Source organism: Garra rufa, chromosome 24 (genome assembly GCF_049309525.1).
Source record: "Garra rufa chromosome 24, GarRuf1.0, whole genome shotgun sequence".
In the NCBI taxonomy this organism is placed as follows: Eukaryota; Metazoa; Chordata; class Actinopteri; order Cypriniformes; family Cyprinidae; genus Garra; species Garra rufa.
In genome coordinates, this window is record NC_133384.1 from 10,496,978 (window position 1) to 10,523,905 (window position 26,928).

The 26,928-nt window shown below is 33.3% G+C and overlaps 1 protein-coding gene across 1 annotated transcript in view; it reads left to right on the top strand.

Moving 5' to 3' along the window:
* Positions 1 to 26,928, top strand: part of vopp1b (VOPP1 WW domain binding protein b) — a 65,960-nt gene that overhangs the window by 7,452 nt on the left and 31,580 nt on the right. Inside the window, exon 2 of the mRNA XM_073831197.1 lies at positions 15,107 to 15,165. Coding sequence (XP_073687298.1) covers positions 15,107 to 15,165 — 59 coding nt within the window. The remainder of the gene's footprint in view (positions 1 to 15,106; positions 15,166 to 26,928) is intronic.

The following is a 26,928-nucleotide window of genomic DNA, read 5'->3' on the forward strand; positions in this document are numbered from 1 at the left end:
GTTCTTTGTTTTGTTTTGTTTTGTTTTGATTTGTTTTGCATCGTCTGTCTCCGCTTCATCTGATCTAGTGAATGAACTCAGAACTGTTTCCAGGTGGATGTTCTGTTCAAGATAAGAAAAGAAATTGTCATTTTAAACACGTGTACCAGGTTCTAAGAAATGTGATTTTTATATTTGTATTGATTTTATGTGTTTTTAAAAACTTGAGAAAAGAGTCCGGTTTACAAAACTTGGCAATACAGAAAAATGTCAGACTATTTGGCAAACCTTTCTATCGTGCTTTTTTTTTTTTTTTTTAATAATTAAAAATACATATACATATATATATATATATATAGTTCATTAAGAATTCTAAATGGGATAATCTTTTTCATTTATTTTTTTTGTTTGTTTGTTTTTACTTCTTTTTTTATTTTATGAATTAAAGCATTTATAATTGTAAAAAGGTTAAATGTAATCATCAAGATGTTTTATATATATATATATATATATATATATATATATATATATATATATATATATATATATATATATATATATATATATATATATATATATATATAAAACATTTAAAAAAACATATTTTCAAAAAGGTTTTTAAAAAAATCCAGGGTATGCTTTAAATTGATCAAAAGTGATGGTAAAGACATTTATAATGCTGTAAAAGATTTCTATTTCAGATAAATGCTGTTCTTCTGAACTCTCTATTCATAAAAGAAAAGAAACCTGAAAAAATTCTACTCGCTGTTTTCAACATAATAATAATAATATTAATAATAAATGGACAAAATTTGGCAATACAGAAAAATCTCTCACTCTATTTGGCAACACTTTCTATCATGCTTTAAAAAAATTATTAAATAATTAATCAAATAGAGTAAGGGGAAAATCTAATTGGGATAATCTTTTTATTTGTTTGTTTGTTTGATTTTTACTGTTTGATTTTCGAAACGAAAGGATTTATATTTGAGGAAATGTTAAATTTACTGCTTCTTAAAATGATGGAACCCAAGTAAACCCAACGTAAAAAGCATTGAGATGTTTTATTTATATTTAAAATACATGTGATTATTTAAAAAAAAAAGTAAAAAAATCCAGAGTAGAAACATTATGGTAAAGAAATGAAAATCCCTAATGTACATAACTGATACTGAAAAAGATGCTAAAAAAAACTATTTATACTATTATTTTCAACATAATAATAATAATAATAATAATAATAATAATGCATGTATAGAACCTGGCAATACAGAAAAATGTCACACTATTTACCAACCCTTTCTATCATGCTTTTGAGAAAAAAATAAATAAATAATAAAAAAAAAAAAGTAAGTGGGGAAATCAAAATTGGATAATCGTTTTCATTATTTTGTTTGTGTGTGTGTTTGTTTTTATTTTTTTTATTTTATTAATTTTATTTAAAAAAAGGTTACATTTACTGTGTCTTAAAATGATGGTACCCGAGGAAAATGGTGTAACAAAGTAAAAAGCATCAAAATGTATTATTTATATTGGGATAATCTTTTTCTCTTTTTGTTTGTTTGTTTGTTTTTTACTTTTTTATTTTATAAAAGAAAGCATTTATAATTGAAAAAAGCTAAATTTAGGTACCCAAGTAAAATGGCATAACAAAGTAAAAGCATTGATATTTATATTTATATTTAAAATACATGATTAAGTGATTATTTAAAAAGAATCAGGAGAAAAACATTATGTAATGAGATGAAAGCAACTAATGTACATAACTGATATGAAAAAAGATGCTAAAAAGATACATTTATTAAAAAAAAAATTGTCAAATGTTAGCTTTCACACAGGGAATTCTGGGAATGTCAAAAACTGTAAATTTAACAGTATTTTACTGTAAAATTGCATGAAATATCCAGTTGGGTAACACTTATTTAGCACAGATGCATTAAATCGACCAGAAGTGATGATAAGGACATTTATAATGCTACAAAAGATTTCAATTTCTGATAAATGCTGTTCTTCTGTACTTTCTATTCGTCAAATAAACCTGAAAAAAAATCTACGCTCGCTGTTTTCCACATAATAATAATAATAATAATAATAATAATAATGTACAAAACTTGCCAATATGGCAAAATCTCACACTATTTGGCAACCCTTTTTATCATACTTAAAAAAAAATTATATAAAAAAAAATAGAGTAAGGGGGAATCTAAATGGGATAACATTTTTCATTTATTTTTTTGTTTGTTTGTTTTTTACTTTTTTTATTATAAATGAAAGCATTTAAATTTGAGAAATGGCTCTGCATTTTTACTGCATGTTAAAATTATGGTACCCAAGTAGAATGGTGCAACAAACTAAAAAGCATGAAGGTATTTTATTTACATTTGAAATACCTGTCATTATTAAAAAAAAAAAAAATGAAATATGTGACCCTAGACCACAAAACCAGTCATAAATATTTTATTTCCAAAATTGAGATTTATACATCATCTGAAAGCTGAATAAATAAGCTTCCATTGATGTATGGTTTGTTAGGATAGGAAAATATTTCTAATTACAATGATACAATGATTTAAAAAATCTAAATGTTGAAAAAATCGCCTCTAAAGTTGTCTGAATGAAGTTCTTAGCAATGCATTTTACTAATCAAAAATTATGTTTTGATATATTTATGGTAGGAAATTTACAAAATACCTTGATGGAACATGATCTTCACTTAATATCCTAATAATCCTTTTGGCAAAAAAGAAAAATCAATACATTTGACCAATACATAGGCAAAAATGCCAATTTCTAGAAATATACCCATGCGACTTACAACTGGTTTTGTTGTCACATATGATGATTTTTTAATTCATAAATGGCTTTATGGTTTGGAATAATGACCAAGCAAGACATTTTACCACCTGAACTAGCTTCGGTTTATCATACAAATATCAAATTATCTGATGTCTAATTAAACCCGTGGCTTTGCTGGTTGACAACATGACTTTAATCTTTTATTTACACATGGATCATGTATATATCCAACTTTATCCACATACAGTATACTAATGTAAAGCAACATCTCTGATATCGCAGATGCATGTAATATAACTATTATTATGTTAACTCTAATCTGATAAATACAACTGTAGGCATGAAGATTTCAGATTTTACAAACATTAACATCATGCATTTCTGTGAAGCTGCTTCGAAACGGTGCGTTGTACAGATTGAACGGTTATATAATGTTTTACATTATCGTTTTTTACTTTAAGAGAATGGCCAGAAAAGTAAAACACAGTAAGCATAGAGGAGGTGTATTCAAGTCATGAAATAGTCATTCACTTTTACTGGACTGTAGAATTAGAATATGGGACAAACACTTATAGTTCTGTCAGTGTGAATCTTGGCAGATTGACCGTTTCTCTGTACAATATGCATCCGTCCGTGGGCGAAGCGTCTGTGAGGATGTTGTGATAGACACAAAGTCCTTGTTCTGAGAGGAGCTTCCAGCCTCCACATTATCTCCAAACATTTACAATTTATGCTTCAGTACAGCAGACAGAGTAGTGTTGCATGATATACTGCTGCTACGAAGGTATTGCAATACCCTGCTTTAAAAAACGATAGGATTCCGCATTTTGCTAATACTGGTACTTAAAGAAAGCATTTTGATAATAGCCGTATTAACACATTTATTCAGGCTCCTATGGTTAAAGCGAAGCAGAAAACGTGGACAGGATCGTGGGATCCAGTCATAAAAAGAGAATTTACTGTATAACACAGAATATTATGGTTTTTGCCTATTTAAATATGAATCCTGGATATTCTGTGCATCTCTGTAGGAATCAATGGAGGCCCAGTTTACTACACACATACACATGAACACATAAACATCATCTAGAACTGCTGTGAGAGCCACTTCATGAGCTTTTTACATTTACTTTTGAGAAAAAAAAACATTCTCATTTCATGTACAAACAGAAAAAATGGCAGCAAACTGTCAAAATAAAAGTTTGGTTTAACTTGAAATATTACAGAAATATTACTACATGTAATGATAGTACTACTACCACTAATAAAATATTATTAAAATAATTTTTGCCAGAAAATTATTTACCAGAATTTATATACAAGAACATTTTAAATACAAAAAATTAATAATACAAATTTTATAAAGTCATATTAATCTTTATATATTAATTAGCCATGCTTTTGATTATTCACATTTAATTAAACTATTTAAATAGAACGCAGAATTAGTAGAAACGAATAGAAAACAGATTTACAGATATTGATCAAAAGAAAACTAAATTTGAGAAAATTTAAAAAAAAAAGTATGTTTTTACATTTTAAGAAATTGCAGTTAAATGGTGTACACTACATGATTTCAATGAATTGTACATGCTTTTTTGCATATTTTTTAATGTAACCATTAAAAAAGTCTAGAAAAATTCAGAACGGTATAAATGGAATCCAGAAAATTTTTAATGAATTTGGAAAAAATAAAACGGAATTTGGGAATAAAACAAATGTATTTTATTTGTGTCTTTGTTTTATTGTATTTGTCCTTTAGTTTGCATCTTGCATCTGTGTTCTGATTATTACTAACAAAATTACAATAATAAAAAATGACTATATCATGATATAAATTGTTATTGTGAAATAAAATGACTCATCAAATAAGATTTGGCTTCATTCTTTTTAGCTCTTACCAAAGTTGCAAAGATTTCTACATAGCTGTAGACTCAGTAGTTACTCCTTAAAGGGGAATGAAATGCTTTTTTCTAATAGATAAAATAACTATAACCTCCATTCAGATCATCTATTATTTATTTACTTTACCTGCCGTTCTGTTTTTGTGGTAGTGTTGTTTCAGTAGTAGTATTGAGATATTTTAGTCAGGTACACTCTTAAAAATAGAGGTGCTTCACGATGCCATAGAAGAACCTTTTTTGTCTAAATGGCTCCATAAAGAACCTTTAACATCTGAAGAACCTTTCTGTGTCACAAAAGGTTCTTTGTGGCAATTCTTCAGATTATAAAAGGAAAAAAATAAAATGGTTCTTTTATGGCATCGCTTGGAAAAACCTTTTAAAGCACCTTTATTTTTAAGAGTCTATTACATTGGAGTCAAAATTTTGCTTTGGAAAATGTTAACACTGGAAGAGAGGATTTGGTACATTATGGTTAAATTTGAGAAAAACAATTTTTAAGAAAATGCCATTAAATCGTGTATGTTTCATGATTTCAATTGATTTAGATGTTATTTTTTCTTAATGTAGCCATAAAAAAAAGAGTCCTAGAAAAATAAAAAATAAAAACAGAAAAAAATGGAATCCAGAAAAAATATTAATGAATTTAGAAAAAAATTAAACACAATTTCAGAATAAAACTAAATTTAATTTGTCTTTGTTTTATTGTATTTGTCCTTTAGTTTGTTGCATCTATGTTCTTATTACTAATAACAAAGATAAAGTAACAAAAATTGACTATATCATGATATAAATTGTTATTGTGAAATAAGATGACTATATCATCAAATAAGATTTAGCTTTCTCTTTTTGGCTCTTATCAAAATTATAAAGATCTCTACATATCTCTAGACTCTTCTGTGTGGTGGCTCTGGCATGTGATTTTTATTATTCTATTATTGTTTTAAAGAGGGATTAAATTATTTTTTAATAGATAAAATAACTCTAACCTTCATTTGGATCATCTGTTTTTGTTGGGGTATCAGTTCAGTAGTAGTATTGAGATATTTTAGTCAGGTACACTCTTAAAAATGTCCTTTGTTTCACAAAAGGTTCTTTGTGGCAATTCTTCAGATTATAAAAAGGTAAGAAAGAGATGGTTCTTTAAAGAACCTTTGACTGAATGGTTCTTTGTGGAACCAAAAATGGTTCTTCTGTGGCATCAATGTGAAGAACCTTTTCAAGCACCTTTATTTTTAAGAGTGTACCGCATTGGAGTCAAAATATTGGTATCGTTACAACAGAAGAGAGGATTTGGTACGTTGTTGTTAAATTTGAGAAAAAATAATTTTTAAGAAAATGCCATTAAATCGTGTATGTTTCATGATTTCAATTAATTAGATGTTATTTTTTTACTTGAAAAATTCCAAACGGTAAAAATGTTCATGAATTCAGAAAACAAACAGAATTTCAGAATAAAACAAATTATTTCAGTTGTCTTTGTTTTATTGTATTTGTCCTTTAGTTTGTTGCATCTATGTTCTTATTATTACTAATAACAAAGATAAAATAATAGAAATTGACTATATCTTGATATAAATTGTTACTGTGAAATAAAATGACTATATCATCAAATAAGATTTAGCTTTATCCTTTAAGCTCTTATCAAATTGTAACGATCTCTTTATTAATATTGTGCTATTATTGTGTTATTATTGTTTTTAAAGGGGGATTTTTTTCATTCATTTACTTTACCTGTCAATCTAAGTTTTTGTTGTAGTATCGGTTCAGTAGTACATTCTTAAAAATAAAGGTGCTTTAAAAGGTTCTTCACAGCGATGCCATAGAAGAACCATTTTTGGCTCCACAACAAACCGTTCAGTCAAAGGTTCTTTAAAGAAACATCTCTTTCTACCATTTTTTAATCTGAAGAACCTTCTTTCGCCACAAAGAACCTTTTGTGACACAGAAAGGTTCTTCAGATGTTAAAGGTTCTTTATGGAACCATTTAGACAAAAATGTTCTTCTATGGCATCGTGAAGCACCTTTATTTTTATTTTTAAGACCAAAAGTTTTGGTCTCATGACAACACTAGCAGAGAGGATTCAGGACGTTATTGTTAAGAAGGAAACACAGCCAAAGTTAAACCTGCAAACTCCCATGGGATATTCATCCCTGTTGGCGTCTCTTAAGAAACTGTTGTTCTTTATCCAAGAGCAATTAGAGCGTTTGCGATTCTTTGCATGCATTATGTGTTTATTCCAGTCCGGATCTGTGTGTTGAATGAAAAGGGCTGGCGTTCGTCCCTCTTCTGGTGCTGACATTGTTTCTCTAAACAAAACACACAACTCCAGCCCTGAACGCTGGCTAAGAAAATGATTCTGCTTCTTCCTGCTAGATTTCCCCTGTGAGAAGAGCTTGAGATTTGATTGGATTTAGCCTTAAAGCGAGGATCATTATGCGGCCATGCTAAACCACTCCTGGGAGAGAGCTGTGCTGTCTTAGTCATGGCTTGCTGACACCCTGAATTGTGACCTTTCGGATCTTGAACAGTTTTTTTTGCTAATTGTGGACTGTTGAGATCAGCTTTGTTTTTCTTTTTTTCTGCGTAGTGGAATAATGTGTGTCATTTAGCACAGTATGACCAAGGCTTTATTTTTATCCCAGGGAGAATCAGGCTCTTGCCTTCTGTGCCCTTGATTCTGACGGAGATATTAATATATGATCTGCTCACCACAGCTCAATGTAGCAACACTTCAGATTAGAAAGCACTATGCACTACTAACTAGTTGCTTATTTGCATGCAAATGTTGGCTGTAAGCATATCGATGCATCATTCTGCCATATTCTATATCAGTTAACCCTATCCAATACCTAAAAATATCTGCAACAAATACCTTACTTATTATCAATGAGCAATAATTAGGAGTTTACAGAAGGAAGTCATAGTCAATAATGAATGTGTTCCTTAAACTGTAGTCGATTACAGCATTACAGGTGCTTCACGATGCCATAGAAGAACCTTTTTTGTTTAAATGGTTCCATAAAGAACCTCTAACATCTGAAGAACCTTTCTGCTTCCCAAAAGGTTCTTTCTGGTGAAAGAAAGGTAAAAAAGGTAAGAAAGAGATGGTTCTTTGACTGAATGGTTCTTCTGTGGCATCGCTGTGAAGACTCTTTTAAAACACCTTTATTTTTAAGAGTGTACTTCAATATGCTTAAAAAATACTGTAGATTTCTTTTTTGTACAATTTGATATTTATTACAAAAGTTTCCATTACCTTTTTTGCCTGTAACTTATTAACGAGACACTTTCACAACTTTGAAATATTAAAATGAAAAAAATTCAACCCTGTAAAAGTTTAACTGTAAAGTACATTTTAAAAATATATTGTTTTGCATTAGTTATTTTACTATTAATTATTACATTTCTGCACTCGTGTTACTGATTTTATTAATAACTTTGTTGTGTTCATCTACACTTATCATTTGTGTAATTGGTCTTGTTTTGTTACTGACTTTATTAGTTCAGCTAGTAGTTTTTGCTGTGTTATAGAAGTATTTAAAGTAAGCTTTCAGTAATTAATATAAAATAAGTGTGATATGATCCGAACCGTGAGTTTTGTGATCCGTTGCACCGCTAATATTCTGATTTATTATCAATGTTGGAAACAGTTGTGCTGCTTAATATTTTTTGGAACCTGTGATACTTTTTGTCAGGATTCTTTGTTGAATAAAACATTAAAAAGAACAGCATTTATTTAAAAGAAATAATGTATAAAAGAAATCTACACTATACCCTACCATTCAAAATTTGGGTCAGTATTTTTTCCTTTCTTTCTTTGAAATAATATCTACTTTTATTCAGCAAGATTGCGTTCCTTTTGAAAAAAAGATAGTTAAGACTTGTTTTATTGTTAGAAAATATTTCTATTTTGAATAAATGCTGTTCTTTTTAACTTTTTATTCATCAAAATTCCTGAAAAAAGAATTAAAGGTTCCAAAAAACATGAAGCCACACAACTTTTTTTTTTTTTTTTTTTTTATCAGTGTTTCCAACACGGATAAAAAAAAGTATATTAGAATGATTTCTGAAAAATTGTGGGTCACTGAAAACTTTCAACTTTGCATCAAAAAAAATAAATTATATTTTGAAGTATATTAAAATGGAAACCTGTTATTTTAAATTGCAATAATATTTCATAATATTGCATTTTTCTGTATTTTTGATCAAATAAATGGAACTTTAGTGAGCATAAAAGAGTTCTTTATATAAAAACAAACTTTTGAATGGCAGTGTATATATAAATACACACACAAAGATATTAAGTCCTACGGGTGAAAAGCATTCTAAATCTCAGTTTATTATATTTAATGCAAATTGAAACTATAATACATTTACATTTAATTACAACAAGCATGCAATAAAGTATCCACAAACATTCCAGAAACAAAACTTAGTTTAAAAAGTAATATACTTTAATAAAATATACATAAGTGCCCTAAGCCCTATGTTCTCCACTCATTTTATTTAAATGAAGGAAGGTGTTTTTAATTGTGTTTGTAAATGTGTCTAAGATTAATGTTCTTCTCCAACACTGCTTCACATATAGTATTTGGTTCAGATGATCTTGAGTGAGTTTAATGGACCAAAGATGTTAAGATGTCCACATCTAAAGAAATTTGCCAAAGTGATTTTAAATGCATAGAAAGCACATTAAATGTAAGTAAAATATATACTTTTAAGGTTTTAAATAAGTTTTTGGAGAATAAAATTGTAACAAATAATGTTAGATTGTCATTCAGTGTAACACAATATTTATTTAAAAATTCAAACAACATGCTTATTCTGACTTGTACATGTTAAAATATGTAAAAAAATAAATAAATAAGGAAGCATATTAAATTGCATTGTATTTTTAATGAGTAAAAAATCTTACTGACAAATGGGCAAAACCTATTTAAAAATGTAAAGTTACAATTAATTAGTATTTGGAGTGAAGGTAATTCATCTTCTAATATGTCAAATTGATTTTTGTTGTAAACATGCCTGACAAGATTGTTACACTGAATGACATTTTAGTTTATAACAGTAAATAAATATCGGTTCTGCATATCGGTTATCGGCACACAAACATGCAAATAATCAGTATCGGTATCAGTTCTAAATATCAATATACATTAGCTAGATTCAACACTTTTTTTAAGATGACTGAAAGTAGGAAAAATCTAAGTGATATACTTTATAACAGTATATAAATACTGGTCCGGCATATCGGACATCGGGCACATAAACATGCAAATAATCGGTATCGGTTCTAAATATCAATATAGCTCAATTCAACACTTTTTTTAAGATAAGTGAAAGTAGGACAAATCTAAGTGATATTCCTTATAACGGTAAACAAATATCGGTTCTGAATATCGGTCATCGGGCACATAAACATGCAAATTATAGGTATCGGTCCTAAATAACAATATAGCTTGATTCAACACTTCTTTTTAAGATGATTGTGATTAATGATTAATGTTACATTGTCATTTAGTGTAACACGATGTTTATTTAAAAATTCTAACAACATGCTTATTCTGACTTGTACATGTTAAATTATATAAAAGAATAAGGAAGCATATTAAATTGTATTGTGTTTTAAATGAGTAACAAAAATATATTACTGACAAATGGGCAAAACCCATTTAAAAATGTGGAATTACAACTAATTATTTAAGTATTTGGAGTGAAAGTAATTTGTCTTTTAATATGTCATAAATTGATTTTTGTTGTAAATATGCCTGACAAGATTGACATTTTAGTGAGTGTCTTCTGTAAATTAGAGAAAAATGTATGATATTTATTTTCTGCTCAGAAAAACAAAACAAAAAATGCTATTAAATGAAACAAAAAACTTTTAAAGTTTTTTGGGGGGAAAAACAACAACAATATAAAGCAGTGTTACACTTTATGCTTGAACCCTTTTTCGTCTGTGATCCTAATGCATTTTGAGCATGTGTTTCCCCATTATTATTCAGCTGTACATACAGTAGATTGGCGGTCAGTGGGTGTTATTGAGGACGGCCGCATCCACAGCACTAATGAAAGCTCAGGGCTGTCTCGTGGGGTTAATTGGCCATCTGTGACCTTTCTCTCGCTGTCAGGTCTCTCTCATTTCTCTCTGTGCCAAACACAGTGACAGGGGAGATGTTTGCTTTCTGGATAATTCCACCCACACGCGTTCAAGCCGCTCCTCTGATTGTTCAATCATTGTCTGCCCTGAATCCCAGTTTGCCTTCATTCAATCTCACCACTGTATGAAACACAAGTTTCTTGTCTCAGACATTTGACTGCTGTTCAATTTGAAGTTTAGTATCTGCTCACTGAGACAGGAGGAGAAATGGAGTTTATACCACTTACACAGTAGATCACGTCAGCACTGAGCTTATATCATCAACAAAGCGCTTTAGGCAGGGTTTCTTCATAAGTGCATGAATATTGATTTTTAGGTTAGTGTGGGGGAATTGTCATTCATTTAGCTCCTTCTGGGCACCGGAGGGTATAGTAGACCTTCCGATAGCTGTCTTAGCAGCTGAGATTGTCCCATGGCATCAAATTGAGTAAGACGGTTTGGTTGTCTAATGTATATTCATGACAGGCTGGAATTGCTTGGCAAACACTCAGATCATCACTGTAAATAGTCTGTCAACTTTGACTCTGCTGCTGTTCACAGTGTTAGTCATTACATGAGTAGTGCACTGCAAAAAATGTTTGTCTTAGATTTTTTTTGTCTTGTTTCCAGCCAAAATATCAAAAAAATTCTTAAATCAACAAGGATTTTCTAGACGAGTAAAAATTATATTCTTGTTTTCAGAAAAAAACAAGTCAAAATTAAGTGTGTTTTTGCTTGAAACAAGCAAAACAATCTGCCAATGGGGTAAGAAAAATATATTAACACTGTGGAGCCATTATTTTGCTAATACGCACCTAGATAAATACAACTCTATGGAAATTAATTATTTGAGTATAGTTGTGTAAATGCATAGATAAACAGCGTTTTGTCAGAATCTAGAACGACAAAAAACATTAGTAATTCTGATATAACATACCAGTTGAGAAATGCAATAAAATACAATGTTTTGTTTGTTATATTCCAAAATTCCAGTGAATTTTATTGTGAATTAACATTATCCAGTGAATTCTTCATAAACGTAAATAATCGGTATCAGTTCTAAATGTCAATATCACATGATTCAACACTTTTTTTTTTAAAGATGACTGAAAGGAGGAAAAATGAAAGTGAAGTATGTATATATACTTTATAACAGTAAATAAATATCGGTTCTGCATATTGGTTATCGGGCACATAAACGTGAATAATTGGTATCGGTTCTAAATATCAATATCACTCGATTCAACACTGATTTTTCCTCCTTTCTGTCATCTTAAAAATACTGTAAATCGAGCGATATTGATATTTAGAACCGATACCGATTATTCACGTTTATGTGCCCGATAACCAATATTCAGAACCAATATTTATTTACTGTTATAAAGTATACTTCACCTTGATTTTTCCTCCTTTCAGTCATCTTAAAAATAGTGTCAATCGAGTGATATTCATATTTAGAACCAATACCGATTATTTGCATGTTTATGTGCCCAATAACTGATATCCAGAACCAATATTTATTCAATGTTGTAAAGTACTTCACTCTGATTTTTCCTCCTTTCAGTCATCCTAAAAATAAAGTGAAGTATGTATATATGCTTTACAACAGTAAATAAATATTGGTTCTGGATATCGTTTATCAGGCACATAAACATGCAAATAATCGGTATTGGTTCTAAATATCAATATCCCTCGATTGAACTTTTTTTTTTTTTAAAGATCCTTGAAAGGAGGAAAAATCAAAGTGAACTATGTATATATGCTTTATAACACTAAATAAATATTGGTTCTGCATATCAGTTATCGGGCACATAACGTGAAAAATCGATATCGGTTCACACAATTGCTCGATCACCATTTATTATAATTTTTAATGCACAATATTCAACAAATTGCTAGTAGAACAGGGTGTTTTAAGCATCAACCTCAGAAAGGTCAAGTTAAATATTTGCTGTTGTTTTTCTGAACGGATGTTGAGAGAATCTATAACATCTTCCTCTCTGGTAAACATACACTGTTTTAATGCTGTGGCTGAAGTCAGTGTGCAGAAGATACTCTGATGGCAGCATTTGACAGCGGCTGAGTTCTATTGATCATTGAATCGACAGGCTGTACTGTAGTCCGTCATAATGGATAAATGAGTCCAGTGTAATGTGATCTGGGAGTTTGCTGTTCATGAGCGACTCTTCATTCACTCAGATTGAGGAAACTCCATTTAAAGCCTTTAGTCTTTAGCAAATGATGAACAAACACAAGTTAAATGGAGCTGCACCTCAGAGATTCACAAAGACAGCAGCATAAAGCTCTCTGAATGAAAAAAAAATGTTTGTTACCTTCAGTGTATTGTGTCTCTTATATTGCAGTCAGCAAAAGGAATGAAATCAAGCTAAAACATTTTTTATGGTTGCACAATAAAAACTTTCTTGCATTTTTACATTATTTACATTGCACATACATTATATTAATGAAGTTTGTGAACTTGATTGTGGAGAAGCAGATTGTGTTTGGACTGTCTGGGCATTGCTATATGGTTACTGAAGCGTTCTGTGTGAAGGTTTATACTGTAGAACCAAGATTAAATTTAGATTTTTTGTTTGTTTTATTGTCCACCGGTCAAATATTGTTAGTCCAGTCTCTTGAGCTTCTTTTAAGTGGGAAGATTTTGAGGTTGCACAAATGCTGCAGGATGAGTTAAAAATAGATATATTTACATATATTTCTTTTATTCTTTTTCCACTTTATGTATTCACTACTTTGCAAAAGTTCATGGTCAGTAAGATTTGTAACGTTTTTGAAAAGTCTTTTCTGCTTACCAAGCCTGCATTTATTTGATCAAAAATACAGTAAAAACTGTAATATTAGGAAGTATTATTACAATTTCACATAGCTGTTTTCTATGTGAATATCTGTTAAAAATATCTTGTAATTTATTTCTGTGATCAAAGCTGAATTTTCATAATCATTACTTGTCTTCAGTGTCACATGATCCTTCAGAAATCATTATGAAACTGAAACATTATTAAAAAAAAAAAAAAAACTTAGCCCAAGCTTTTAAATGATAGTATATAGTTCTGATATTTTAAATTATTGTGCAATTAATATTTTATTTTAATATATATTTTATATTGTCTTTTTTGCCTTCATTTATAGGATATAAGGAAAAGTCAGTAGACAAAACTAATCTGTGTATATATAAAATGCAGAAAATTTCTTCACATTTCCTGAAGGTTTCATCATCAAGTTTATGCAGTCTTCAGTGCCTCTTTTACATTTTCTTTGTCATATGTTAACTCAGTTGAGACTTAGTAGACACTTTGCAGAGTGAAACAGTGGAATATTCTCCAACAATACAAATACCGTGAATGGTGCTCATATCTTTCTTAATGTTCAAAAAAATCTATTAAATAGTAGCTGGATTGCTCTGTATCCACAAACGAAATCTCCTGATATGCTCTCAAACTGTAATGGCTGTTAGAAGATGAGGAAGCGATGGACTCTTGAGCTGGTTTATCTGCGGTTGGTTTTGTTTGTGCTGTTTGTGAAGAGCTTCTGCCCTCTTGAATCCATGACCTTGTAAGCCAGAGGAAGTTCTTCTGAGAGCTCAGATGAAACTAGTGCACAGATTTATGGTCCACAGTTGTCTTGATTGATTGTGGATACCAGCTGTTTTGATATTAATGACATTCATATGTTTCTAAGTGTGATTTTATGTGTTGTAGAGCCTCTTCAAATCATAATGTAAAAAAGTATATGTCTGTGTTGCATTTATATTTCCACTGAACCATACCACAGTTCATTTGGAAGAGGAAGGCTAATTATCTGCTTGCATATTTTTTGATTTTTATACGTTAGTAGTCAAAAAATTACATACAGCATCATTAATATTTACCTCTAATCAGTAAACAAAATACCTGTGTACCTGCTGTTCTTCAGAATGTTATTGTTGTTTATATACAGTTGAAGTATTTATTTCTTTATTTGTTTTGTTTTGTTTTTTGCTTTTTCAATTTTTAGTTTAAACTTTAGTTATATGCTTGTCATTTTTATTCGTTTTCTTTTAATATAATCTTAATACTTTAACCTAAACCTATTTTATTTCATTTAGATGCAAAGGCAACATTTTACGTTTTTTTTTTTTTTTTTTTTTTTTTACCTAATGTAAAAAAATGTGTGTGTAAACGATGTGGTGAATATACTTAATTAAACTAATAATTATTCAAAAACAATTTTGTAACGTATCTTTAATTTTGAATTTAATTTGAATTTTTTTGTGTTCTTGTTTTGCAGTGCATAGAAGCAAAGAAGTACTGCTGGTATTTTGAAGGAGGATATCCCATCTATTTCATGTGAGTACAGTCACTGTCATTTATATCTTTCTCAGGCTTTCTCTTCATCTGCAAATTGTGGGTTTTGTTTATGTCTCTTACTCTCTAAACACACTTTGTTTGTGGTGTTTTTATAAGCCTCATTGGCTTGACCCAAGACAATCTGACATTACCTGAACTTAAGACTCAAATCTGCCATCAAGCTTTGTTCAGTAAACACAGTGTGTGCTTGTGGATGGAAAGAGAAGTCCAGCTCAGGAAATAGAGCAGGTAGAGCAATTGTTTCTCCTACTCCTACTCCTTCTCAGACTTAACACTCCTGCTGGTTGAAAGACAACATTAGGCAACAAACCTTACACAAGTAGATTAGATGATTCATCCACATTTTCTTATGCAGAGGCTTTTTAGGTTGGGTAGAATTTGCAATCTCTGACCCAGTTTGTTTGCTGACCTCTATGACTACAAAAAGCTGTGTTTTTCACCAACTGGTAACCTGTAGTGTTGAAATGCTATTGGGCAAATTAGCTAGGGGTGGGAACATGTTGTTATGTTTATGCGACGCGGCACGATGCAACGTGTAAAAAGACAGTATGAGTCATTATAATCAGTAGTTCTGTCTCTACTGGATGTAACAAATGTCTTGTTTATAATGGGTTTTATTGTTTTTGTCGCATCACGTCTAGAAACATCAACACGCTTGAGGTATTTGGCCAATCACAACGCACCGGATAGCTGGCCAATCAGAGAACAACTTGGTTTTCATCAACGTTGAGTTTTGTAAAAATTGAAGCGTTTCAGAAAGGTGGGGCAAAAAGGAGCAACAATAATGTACAGTATTTGGAAAATATGTTTTTGAACCTCAAATTGCATAAACATTGCATTACAACAAATAAACAAAATAATACTCTTTTTAGCAACATCATTTGACCCCTTTAACAAAATGTAAAATTGCCGTTTCTATGCTTTTTGTTTCTAGTTGTAACCTCTGTATATAAGTTCTGGCATCTTAAAAGTAGGGCTGTAAATCTTCGCTGGTTTAACGGTTTTCATTATCAACTAAATATCACGACGCGTTTTCAATATCACTGCACATGGCTACATTTTCATATACATTTCATATCAAAATTATTTTGTGCAAAATATACTTGATTGTTTTATTACATGAGCAGGCTACTTTTTAAAACAATTACTTATTTTAAATAAGTGTTCTTTGAGTATACGAAAGTTTACAGTCAATAGTTATTGTTTTTTCTTTTTTTCTCAGCATTACTGCATTTGATTATTACTGATGAGATCAGAGACAGTGGCAGTTTAAACAGGCTGCATTCAAACTAATGCACAAATCTGTTTATCATAAATCAGATGTTTTGTCCTGCTCTGAAAACATAACTGACTAATGTGTAATAGGGGTGGGCGATATGACATAAAATTAATATCACGGTTTTTTCATCTTTTGAACAGTGACGGTATAATATCACGGTATTACTTTTTTTTGGTACATTTTGGGAGGAGTAGCCTGTCCTGTCCCTTTAGTATGTGAATAAAGTTAATATTTTTATAATATAATATGGGAGAGTATTATGCATTCTCAACAAATTTATTTAGCAAAAAACCTAAAGATCTTACTTAACAGTGTACAACAAAACAAAAATAATTTTTTATTAAAATTTAATTTCTGCAATATTTAAAACCTTTAAATAACTGGGGGAAATCAACCCATGGAAACGGTTTAAAAGTAGACCAGTTCTGTGGGGAAAAACGCGGACATGGCAACCCTGCATCCAACACCAGCTGCTGGAGTTAATGTCATTGCACACATGAGCACGAAATTTTCGTCCAAGATTTTTGCATGTAAAAAAAAAAAAAAAAATACAGGTTATATCAATCGAGTTTACACACTGAAACTTTCGTCCGTCATAATTTCGGATCGTGTTTGATTTTCTGCATTTTCGCATCCATAATAAGCATTTTGATAAGGATGGCGAATATGAGAAAACTAAAAAAAAAATGCGCACGAAAATCGGACTCAGTGTACAATGACCTTTAGATTTGACTGATCACGGGTCGAAAGTAAAGAGAGATGCCAAAAATAGACTGGAGGATTTGCTGCAATCTTGTGCTCACTGACAAATATCTATTATAAGATGTGCTGCTCCCTTTACACAGAGAGTGCGTTAGATATTAGAATATTTGCGGGTGAGCCGATAAGAAAAAAATATGGTGCTCAACTAAATATTGCGCCAAATTTGTGATTGACTATTCACGCAGAAATTAGTATCATCAATGATTCGAATATGCTCATGTGTACCAGAGATCGTGTTAACCGAATATTGTCCATCATTGATGGAATTTTTTTAGCAATGACGGAAAAATGTGAAGGCCGTCTGTCACTTTGACAGATTACACTGAGGGTGATCTATTGTCTACCCTGTCCAGTTGGTGGTGAGTGCGCTCCAGTGTTGCAACAGAGCACTGGATCCAGAACAAAAGCGAAACTGTCAAGAATATTTTGTTATGCGTTTGATTACGCACAGGCAACTACACAGAAGTTACAGCAATCCATCACGCCACATTAAAGAGCACCAGAACGGTAATTACTGCTTGAATTTCCTCACAAATTTGACAGAATTTGAAATTTGAGACTTTGTTTCATTGCGATTTATTGGCTGTACTGTTCAGTTATCAGCTGAAAACAGCATAGACCAAAAGATCAACTGAGATTTACGAATAGGTATTGGTCATAAAAATGAGAATATATTAAAATAGCTGTCACTGTGGGGTGTGGTGTTGAACATGAAAAGTTAGGCAGTCTCATCTGTTCTCTTCAAAATGCATAAGCCTATATCATCCTGTAGGTTCAAAATTAAAAATGAAAATGTGAACAAAAATAAATGCAATTAAAATAGGTTATTAATTATCTAATTAATTAAAATATGAAAATTAAAATGACGGGCAATAATTATGACGGAATTTTTACGACCCTGTTCGTCAAAATGACAGACAATGTTAAAGTCTAACGCAACCTCTGGTGTGTACATCAACTTCATATTAAAGCATTTGCAAATACAAGAGCATTTAACCACAGCCGCAATCGTGCGCACGTGAAAGTTTGTCAGAGCACAAGTTAGGAGCATCTAATAGTACTGCATTCCAAACGGCATTAAAGAAAGCATATCTAAAGTAAAACACAGCGGGTGGAAGCACACTCTGTCAAGCAATGCGCACGTGTCTCACAGGGCAAATTCTGTGCAATGAAGCCCGCCGCGTCTCTAGCATGTGCACGTGCCATATGCGAAATAAAACAAGCTCAGAATCGATTCTGAAATATTAGTTGAAGAGAGAATCGCGATGCATTGGAGAATCTTTTTTTTTTTTCCCACCCCTAAAATTAGCAGTGGGTGGGCTCAGACTGAGATGAAAACAGACATTGCTACACAGAATGCACTTTTCAAAGTAGTTGAACCAGTAGTTAACCGTTTGTAGCATTGTTTTTTGGAGAAACAAGTATGTGAACTTAGCACATTTCCTAAGTGTGTGTTCACACTTGTAGTTTGGTTCATTCGGTTCATTTGGTCCGGACCAAAAAGGAAAATGATGCATTTAGTCTTGATCCACTTAGTGTTCACACTGGCATTTTTGAAAGCAAACCTAAAGATACCGAACCTAAAGGCATAGTGATACGTTCACAACCTGATTGTTTGGGTTGAATGACATATATTTTGTGACAGAACTCACCAAACACTCCAAACTAAAGGAGAATGTGCGTTTGACATGTGCTGCAGGTGTATGACATCAAAGTACACATTCACTGATTGGTCTGCTCAGCTCTGCTTTACAGTAAGTCAACTCCACCTAATGGACTAAGCACATTCTTTGTCGCGTGTATATGGTTTTATTTTCTTCACCTGCAAACTCACAAAGAGCTCATAAAAGGCATTTTACCTCCATGTTGCTTCACTTTTGTCCTCTGCTCATTTTGTTTTGGATACACCGCTTGTTCCCTTCGTGAAATCCTGTCACATAGTGTCACATCTTGTCATTACTTCCTGTTTTTGGTTTGATTAGAAGTATTTGGTCTGTGCTGCATGCAGATTTATTCAAACCACACCAGCGTTCGTTTGGAAGCATCTTTTTAGCGGTCTTGGTCTTGTTTGGTGCGCAGTTTGTTTTAATCAAACTATCTGCATACATTTTTTTTATATTATTTTTGTTTGTTTTTAGTTTACATTTTAGTTATGTGCTTGTCATTTTTATTAGTTTCGAGTTTGTTTTTTACCTAATATTTACATTTATATTATTTTTTTTATATATAATTTTAATACTTTCCCTAAACTTATATTATTTCAGTTAGATACAAAGGCAAATTTTTATGTAGTTTATCTAATGTTTAGATTTTAATGTCTTCAGCTTTATTTAAATTTCCAATATTATTTTACTAACTTATTAATGTTAAGTTAAATTGTGCTTTGTTGGTAGGCTACTAGAATGTTAAAAATGTTCAGTTAAATATTTTTAAATTGTTTTTTTTTTTTTTTTTTCCCTTTTAAAAAGCAAGACAAAACTGTAAAAAGCTATTTATGCAATGGTGAAAAAAATTGGGGGAAAAAACCGTGTTCGGTAATCAGCCTTCGACTCAGTGTTTCATTTTGTTCTGCTTTGGCCAAGAATTTTCCTCTCTGTGCATTCCTACTAATAGGTTTAGTTTGAGTTCCAGTAACAGCAGTGTTTTGAATAGACTCACAGGTAGACAGATAGTGTCTCTGACAGTCAGCGTTTTCAGATCTTCAGTCGACCGGAGCTGCGCTGAATCACACTCAAGGCTGTCGGAGGTGAGTTAAATGAAACAGTGTTTCCATCTGAGTGACCTCGTCACAGCGGCACTTTGAAAAGACACTCTTATAGGCTATTTTTATCCTTCTACTCCAACCACAAAAAGAAGAAAAATAGCAGGACTGAATTCTGATGAGAGCAGCTGGATATATGTGCCTAGTTAACCCAAAAATATAAATTTTGTTCTTATTTAGTCATGTTGTCCCAAACTCCATGTGACTTTTATTTAGGCAGGAACTGATATGGAAATTTCGTCCCATACGGATAACTGATTATTTTGGATACTTGGGAGCCCATAACATATATATATTGCCTGAAAAAATTAAATCTAGATGCATTTTGGGAGCCAGATTACAAATCAAAATGCACAGCAATGAAAGCTGCAGAGAACATATTCAGTCATTTATTGGTGATGGTCGGTAATTTATCTCTGATACCAATTACTGCTAATTTTATATACATGGAACCTTCAGAGAAAATATTCTTTAAAAAATGCACATTTAATTTTATTTTCATGTAAACTGAAGAGTATGGCATTTGGGGTAAAATGCGCCCCTATTGAGGCTAAAGTCACAATAATCGATAATAAATGGTAATAAGGAACTAGCTGACTTTTTCTAAGCTGTTTTTAAGCTTTTTAAAATGATTTAAAAAAAATTAATGATAACATCACAAATAATATAATAAAATATTTAATAATAGTTTGTAGAAATTCCTCAAAGTAATTGAGTGAATTTAGCGAACTTGGTTTGTTCTTTTTGAAGCTTGAAGGCTTCAGTCCCATTTATTGTGCTTGCATGTAAGCAGCTAGTATAAGAAAGTCATACGGTTTTGGAACAATGACAGAATAATGGTAAATATTTAATTTTTGTCCCATCTGTCCCTTTAAGAACTCTGGGCTGATGTTGCATCCCATTGGGAATCTGAGTTCATCGGCAGGCCTCCAATTATAATGCTGCATGTTTTTTCTGTTCGTAACAAGTGGAAGGGTTTTCGCTAGACTGAACATCCTGTTGGCCTGCTTTTATCTCTAAAAGAGTCCTGCTGTAATACATAAAAAAAGATAAAGCAGTAGTGGGACGCAGTGGGAAACGCTGGAGTGCTGATGGAATCCGTGTGAGATGGCAAACCCATAACGCTGATGCTACCTAAACCCAAGACCTTGACGCTCTGAAATTAGGCCTGAATTTTGATGTTTCCCCTCTGCTTCTTCTCCACTGGAAGCTTGTTTTCTGTTAAGTGATTGGCACCTTTGCGTGACAGTGAACACAAAGGTAAAACTCTATGTTTAGGACGGTTGGATGTTTGATGGCTCTGACCTGGAAGACATGCGATGCGCTTCTAAAAAGTCTCTCGCTGTCGCTGCTTGGTCTTTCTTGGACAGTTTTAAATAGGGCTGCACAATTTGAAGAAAAAATCGAATTGCGATTTTTCTGGACAAAATTGCGATTTAAAATGCGATTTACTACTATTTCATGAAAGAGCTACAGGTTTGATATGGTGGTTTTAACAGCACCAAAGAAAGACCAAGCATAATCACAAAGTATGCTACACTGTGTTTATTTAAAACCTCTTAAACATTGTTGCCATTTTTTAAATAGAGCTGTCAGTTGACAAATTAAGAAACTAACTACAGTATCTAAAATAAATTAAATTAACAATTTTATATAAAACCTAAACCTAAACTTTTAGGAATACAAACACACTAAACAATTCTACATCAGTAAAACACTGACGATAACCTACATTAAAACACACTTTGTTGGGAAGCTCTCCCGCTCATCTTTTCCAAAAGGCGTTAACGTTATTTGCTCGTTCAGTCAGTACATGCAGTAGAGACCTGCACTCCTATATACAGGAGTACAGCGGGACAGACCCAACGCAACAGAATGCGGCGCGGGACAAAACTTGATGGGATGGGGATGTGTGGGATGCGAGAAAATAAAATGATTCGTAGGACTCCCGCAAAATAGAAATATCTAAAAATAAAATATCTAAAAAACAATGTTTGAATGAATATTGCGTGCTTACGAATTAAAACACACAAAGTGTAGACGTTGTGAAAGATTCATTGTGCATAATATTCATTGTGTTAGAGCTTTATGAGATGGCGTATGAACTGAGATGTCAGCTTTAAGGGAGCTTTGTCTGCTTGCATTCTGCTCTGGATGCACACAGTAGCTCATGCTTTTCTGTTAAGAATAACAGTGGTTTGTGAACGCTGATGCTTAGCCTATATAACAAATATTTTATTGGGAACGTTTATGCTGGGGTTTTGTGAAACTTACGAGATGTTACAGAACAGTTTCATGTAAATTCAATTGATATACTGTAAAAAAAAATCTATATAGGTTACTTTTATGTGGGTTTTTGCGGGCAGGAGCGGGACAAAACATGAATGTCGAGGGCAGGACGAGATAACATATTTCTGCGGATGCAGGACTGAAAAATCCATCCCGTGCATGTCTCTACATGCAGTGTTAAAATGCCCCCCTTTGGTTAAACTCTGCATCAAACGTAATATATGCTTGAAGACGTAATATGCACTTGAAGCAACCTGTCAAAAACGACGTATATGCTTGTTACCACATTTGATAATCAATCGAAATAATCACAGCTTTTGCGATTTGAAAATCGCACCCTTTCAAATCGCGATTACAAACGATTAATCGTGCAGGCCTACTTTTAAATGCTGACCACATGTTTGCTGCATTAGTGCACACCTCTATTTGATCACGCCACGGCATTGCTCACTATCTTTTATTCTGCCTTTTTGCATATAAATAATTTCGGTTGCAGAACATTCAGTGCATCTCTAGTAATAATTTTGTAAATAATGTTCAGTATCTTGCACAGGCTGATTGTTTGGCTTCATAAGACCTCAAGATACCGTCAGGAGCCGTGGCTATTCGTTTTTTATTTTTGTAGTTTGACAGCCCCTGAATTAGGTTTACTGTATAGAATAGAGCTGAACGTTTTCTTTTGTCTTCTATAACTGAAAACTTCGAATGCTTAATGTCTGGCAAAAGGACTACAGTTGAATATAAGTGAGTTGGCTAATACTGTTATTTTAAAGTAATCTCTTAATTAAGTTGCCGGGTTGATTTCTAAAGTAAATTATAGACACTTCTCCTTAAGTCTGTTAAATTTCAGACATACTTCTTTCGTGACAGTGATGCTTTGAAGGCAGTGCACTTATTTCCTCCCAAACTGTAGATGTTTCCAGGCAAATTGTGGCGAGCGGACTGGTGTTTTGATGATTCTGTCACTGTCTCCATTAAACACTTGCAGAAGCCCTTCTCTGATCTGCTTTGGTTCAGTTGAAGCGTCCGCATGAGCTGCTCTTCACATTAGAGAATAATGTAGCTTGCATCTGAAGACTCGCAGCTTTATTTATCAGCGCATCGAGGGTGTCTTTTCATAGAATTAATGCAGGACTCATGATACTGTGTTTTATATTCTGTGTACTCTGTTTCAGTTGCTGTTGTGTGGACTGTCATCATTTATTTATCACATGTGGCTTATATGGTGTGTCACTTTTTAAATATAGATCATACGTTTTCTTTGAACAGCTGTAAATATTGATATGGCCTTCTTTTATAATTTATGAAGACTTTCAGTGTGCCTGGACACAGTCTTGCATGTTTCATAAACGGTCATTAAATATGGAAGTGATATTCCACAAATTTACACTTGCTGTCGATGATATTAAATTGGAAAAATTCACTAAAGAGATTACTATAGAAAGTCTAAAATGTTCTGAAATATCACTGTGCCGTATTGAATCATAACTAATGTGCACATTAGGGGTGGGACGATACAGGTAACTCACGATTCAATTCTGTGGCGATATGTGGCCCACGATAATGATAATATCACGATTCACGATATCTACGATATTCAATATATTGGAAGAAATTTCATCAACGATATATCACGATATATGTGACTGAAAAAGAAAAAAATACCCATAATAAGGAAATCTTATGCATTTATTAATGCCAACATTTCCAACACTGTGCAAAGAAATATGCATTTGCATAATAACTCACTGTCTCCTGGTCTTAAATGTAAACACTGTACAGCTTAGGGATGGCGAAAACTAAAAAATTTCTTGACCGACCACCGAGCCTCATTAGCCGGTTGAAACCGGTTAACCGATTAGTTTAAAATATGGTACGCTATTTGAAATAACAGCCATTTCGAGCCGCGCCTGCAGTTTCGCAACTCTGTCGCATCTCTCTGCCGCTCTGCCTCCCGCACACACACGCACACACTGCCACTCACGTCACTTTTTTAAAATCCCAGACAGCGCGAAACATGAGTCACGCAAACGCGGCGCCGAAGAGCTTGTTGTATGTAATCGTAGGACAAATGGCTCCTTAGTTTCAAATGGTTTGGGTACAAGGTGATCGCTTTGAAAATAAAGGCGTTTGTCTAGGTTAGAAGCTCATTTGAAACATTGCCACGGCTCATTTAAGAAAATGACAGCTCCGAAGAGACGCCACTTTAGTTGAGGTAACAGTGCTAACCATAATAAAGAAAGATGATGATCATCATCACCTTATCGGTTACCACTGAAATGTAGATGTAATGTATTTCCAAATCTAAGCCCATCTTATGCGGAATGTTGCCTAATAGACTGCAACATGATAAAACCAATGGATAAAACAGGCACCTTCAGAATGCGTAAAAGACGCACCGGCACTTTTTTTTTAACCGACTACCGACAACTTTGACCGGTTAACGTTGATACGGTCAACCACCGGTCAAACGGTCATCGGTTAACATCCCTAGTACAGCTAGACAGATAAAAGTGCCTGAACATTAAAAAAACAACATGAACATTAACTAACATGTGTAAACCATGATACTGAAACGTCAGTAGTAAGTTACTGTAAAGTGCTTTATGTTAACCTGGACAGTGGTCTCATCAAGGCATATTCTTCTAGAGGAACACTAACGCCTGTTTCACACATACTCCGTCTGCAGTGCGTATGCAGTCCGTGTGCGTTACGTATGCGATGCAGAAGCAGCACGGACTCGTTTTGCTTTCACACAGGACACGTTTGCAGTCCGTTTCCTGATCCGCGGCTGTTTACCACAAACACACCATTTATCCGTTATTTTGATTTCAAATACAAACGTGCTTTTTCAGCATTGTGATACTCTATCACAGTACACTAATACAATACTAGATATATTCACGTTTAAACACAACGTATTATTCAATGCACTTGAATGCACTTGCACACCGCTTCTGGGACGTACTGCCGGACAGCAACCGCGTGCAGTGTGAACGCTCTAATCCGTTAACATGGGTGCGGAAAAAAATACTCAACGCATACGCACTGCAGACGGAATATGTGTGAAACAGGCAACTAGCGTGTGCGTCTTTGACTTGTTTTTCGTTATTTTCCGCCATTCTTCTCACTTCTATTTTTTCTGCGCTTCTTCTCTGTTGTTGTTAGATAACTTGTGTTCTTCACTGGCCGCTGCTTCCGCCACTTTACCCCTATTTACTCGAACAGCGCCCCCCGCAAACAGAATGGTAGATATTGGGTAGTGACAGTGACACTGACGACGGGTAAATTAATCATTTTGTGTTGTAATAAAATATCGATATTGGCCGTTAGTGTATCGATTATTTATTGCGACAGAGAGCACAACAATATATTGCAATATCGATTTTTTTTCCCACCCCTAGTGCACATACAGTGAGGGGGAAAATTATTTGATCCCCTGATGATTTTGTATGTCTACCCACTGACAAAAAATGATCAGTCTATAATTTTAATGGTAGGTTTATTTGTACAGTGAGAGACAGAATAACAACAAACAAATCCAGAAAAAAAACACATTTCAAAAAAAAAGTTATAAATTCATTTGCATTTTAATGAGTGAAATAAGTATTTGATCCCTTAGTACTTGGTGGCAAAACCCTTGTTGGCAATCACAGAGGTCAGATGTTTCTTGTAGTTGTCCCCCAGGTTTGCACACATCTCAGGAGGGATTTTGTCCCACTCCTCTTTGCAGATCTTCTCCAAGTCATTAAGGTTTCGAGGCTGATGTTTGGCAACTCAAACCTTCAGCTCCCTCCACAGATTTTCTATGTGATTAAGGTCTGGAGACTGGCTAGACCACTCCAGGACCTTCATGTGCTTCTTCTTGAGTCACTCCTTTGTTGCCTTGGCCGTGTGTTTTGGCTTATTGTCATGCTGGAATACCCATCCACAACCCATTATCAGTGAGGGAAGGAGGTTCTCACCTAAGATTTGATGGTACATGGCCCCATCCATCGTCCCTTTGATGCGGTGCAGTTGTTCTGTCCCCTTAGCAGAAAGACACCCCCAAAGCATAATGTTTCCAGCTCCATGTTTGCCGGTGGGGATGGTGTTCTTGGGGTCATAGGCAGCATTCCTCCTCCTCCAAACACGGCGAGTTGAGTTGATGCCAAAGAGCTGGATTTTGGTCTCATCTGACCACAACACTTTCACCCAGTTCTCCTCTGAATCATGCAGATGTTGATTGGCAAACTTCAGACGGCTGTACATGTGATTTCTTGAGCAGGATTTCAGTCCTTCACGGTGTAGTGTGTTACCAATTGTTTTCTTGGTGACTATGGTCCCAGCTGCCTTGAGATCATTGACAAGATCGTCTTGTGTAGTTCTGGGCTGATTCCTCACTGTTCTCCTGATCATTGAAACTCCACGAGGTGAGATCTCGCATGGAGCCCCAGACCAAGAGAGATGGACAGTTATTTAGTGTTTCTTCCATTTGTGAATAATCGCACCAACTGTTGTCTCCTTCTCACCAAGCTGCTTGGCGATGGTCTTGTAGCCCATTCCAGTCTTGTGTAGGTCTACAATCTTGTCCCTGACATCCTTGGACAGCTCTGTGGTCTTGGCCATGGTGGAGAGTTTGGAATCTGATTGATTGATTGTCTTTTATACA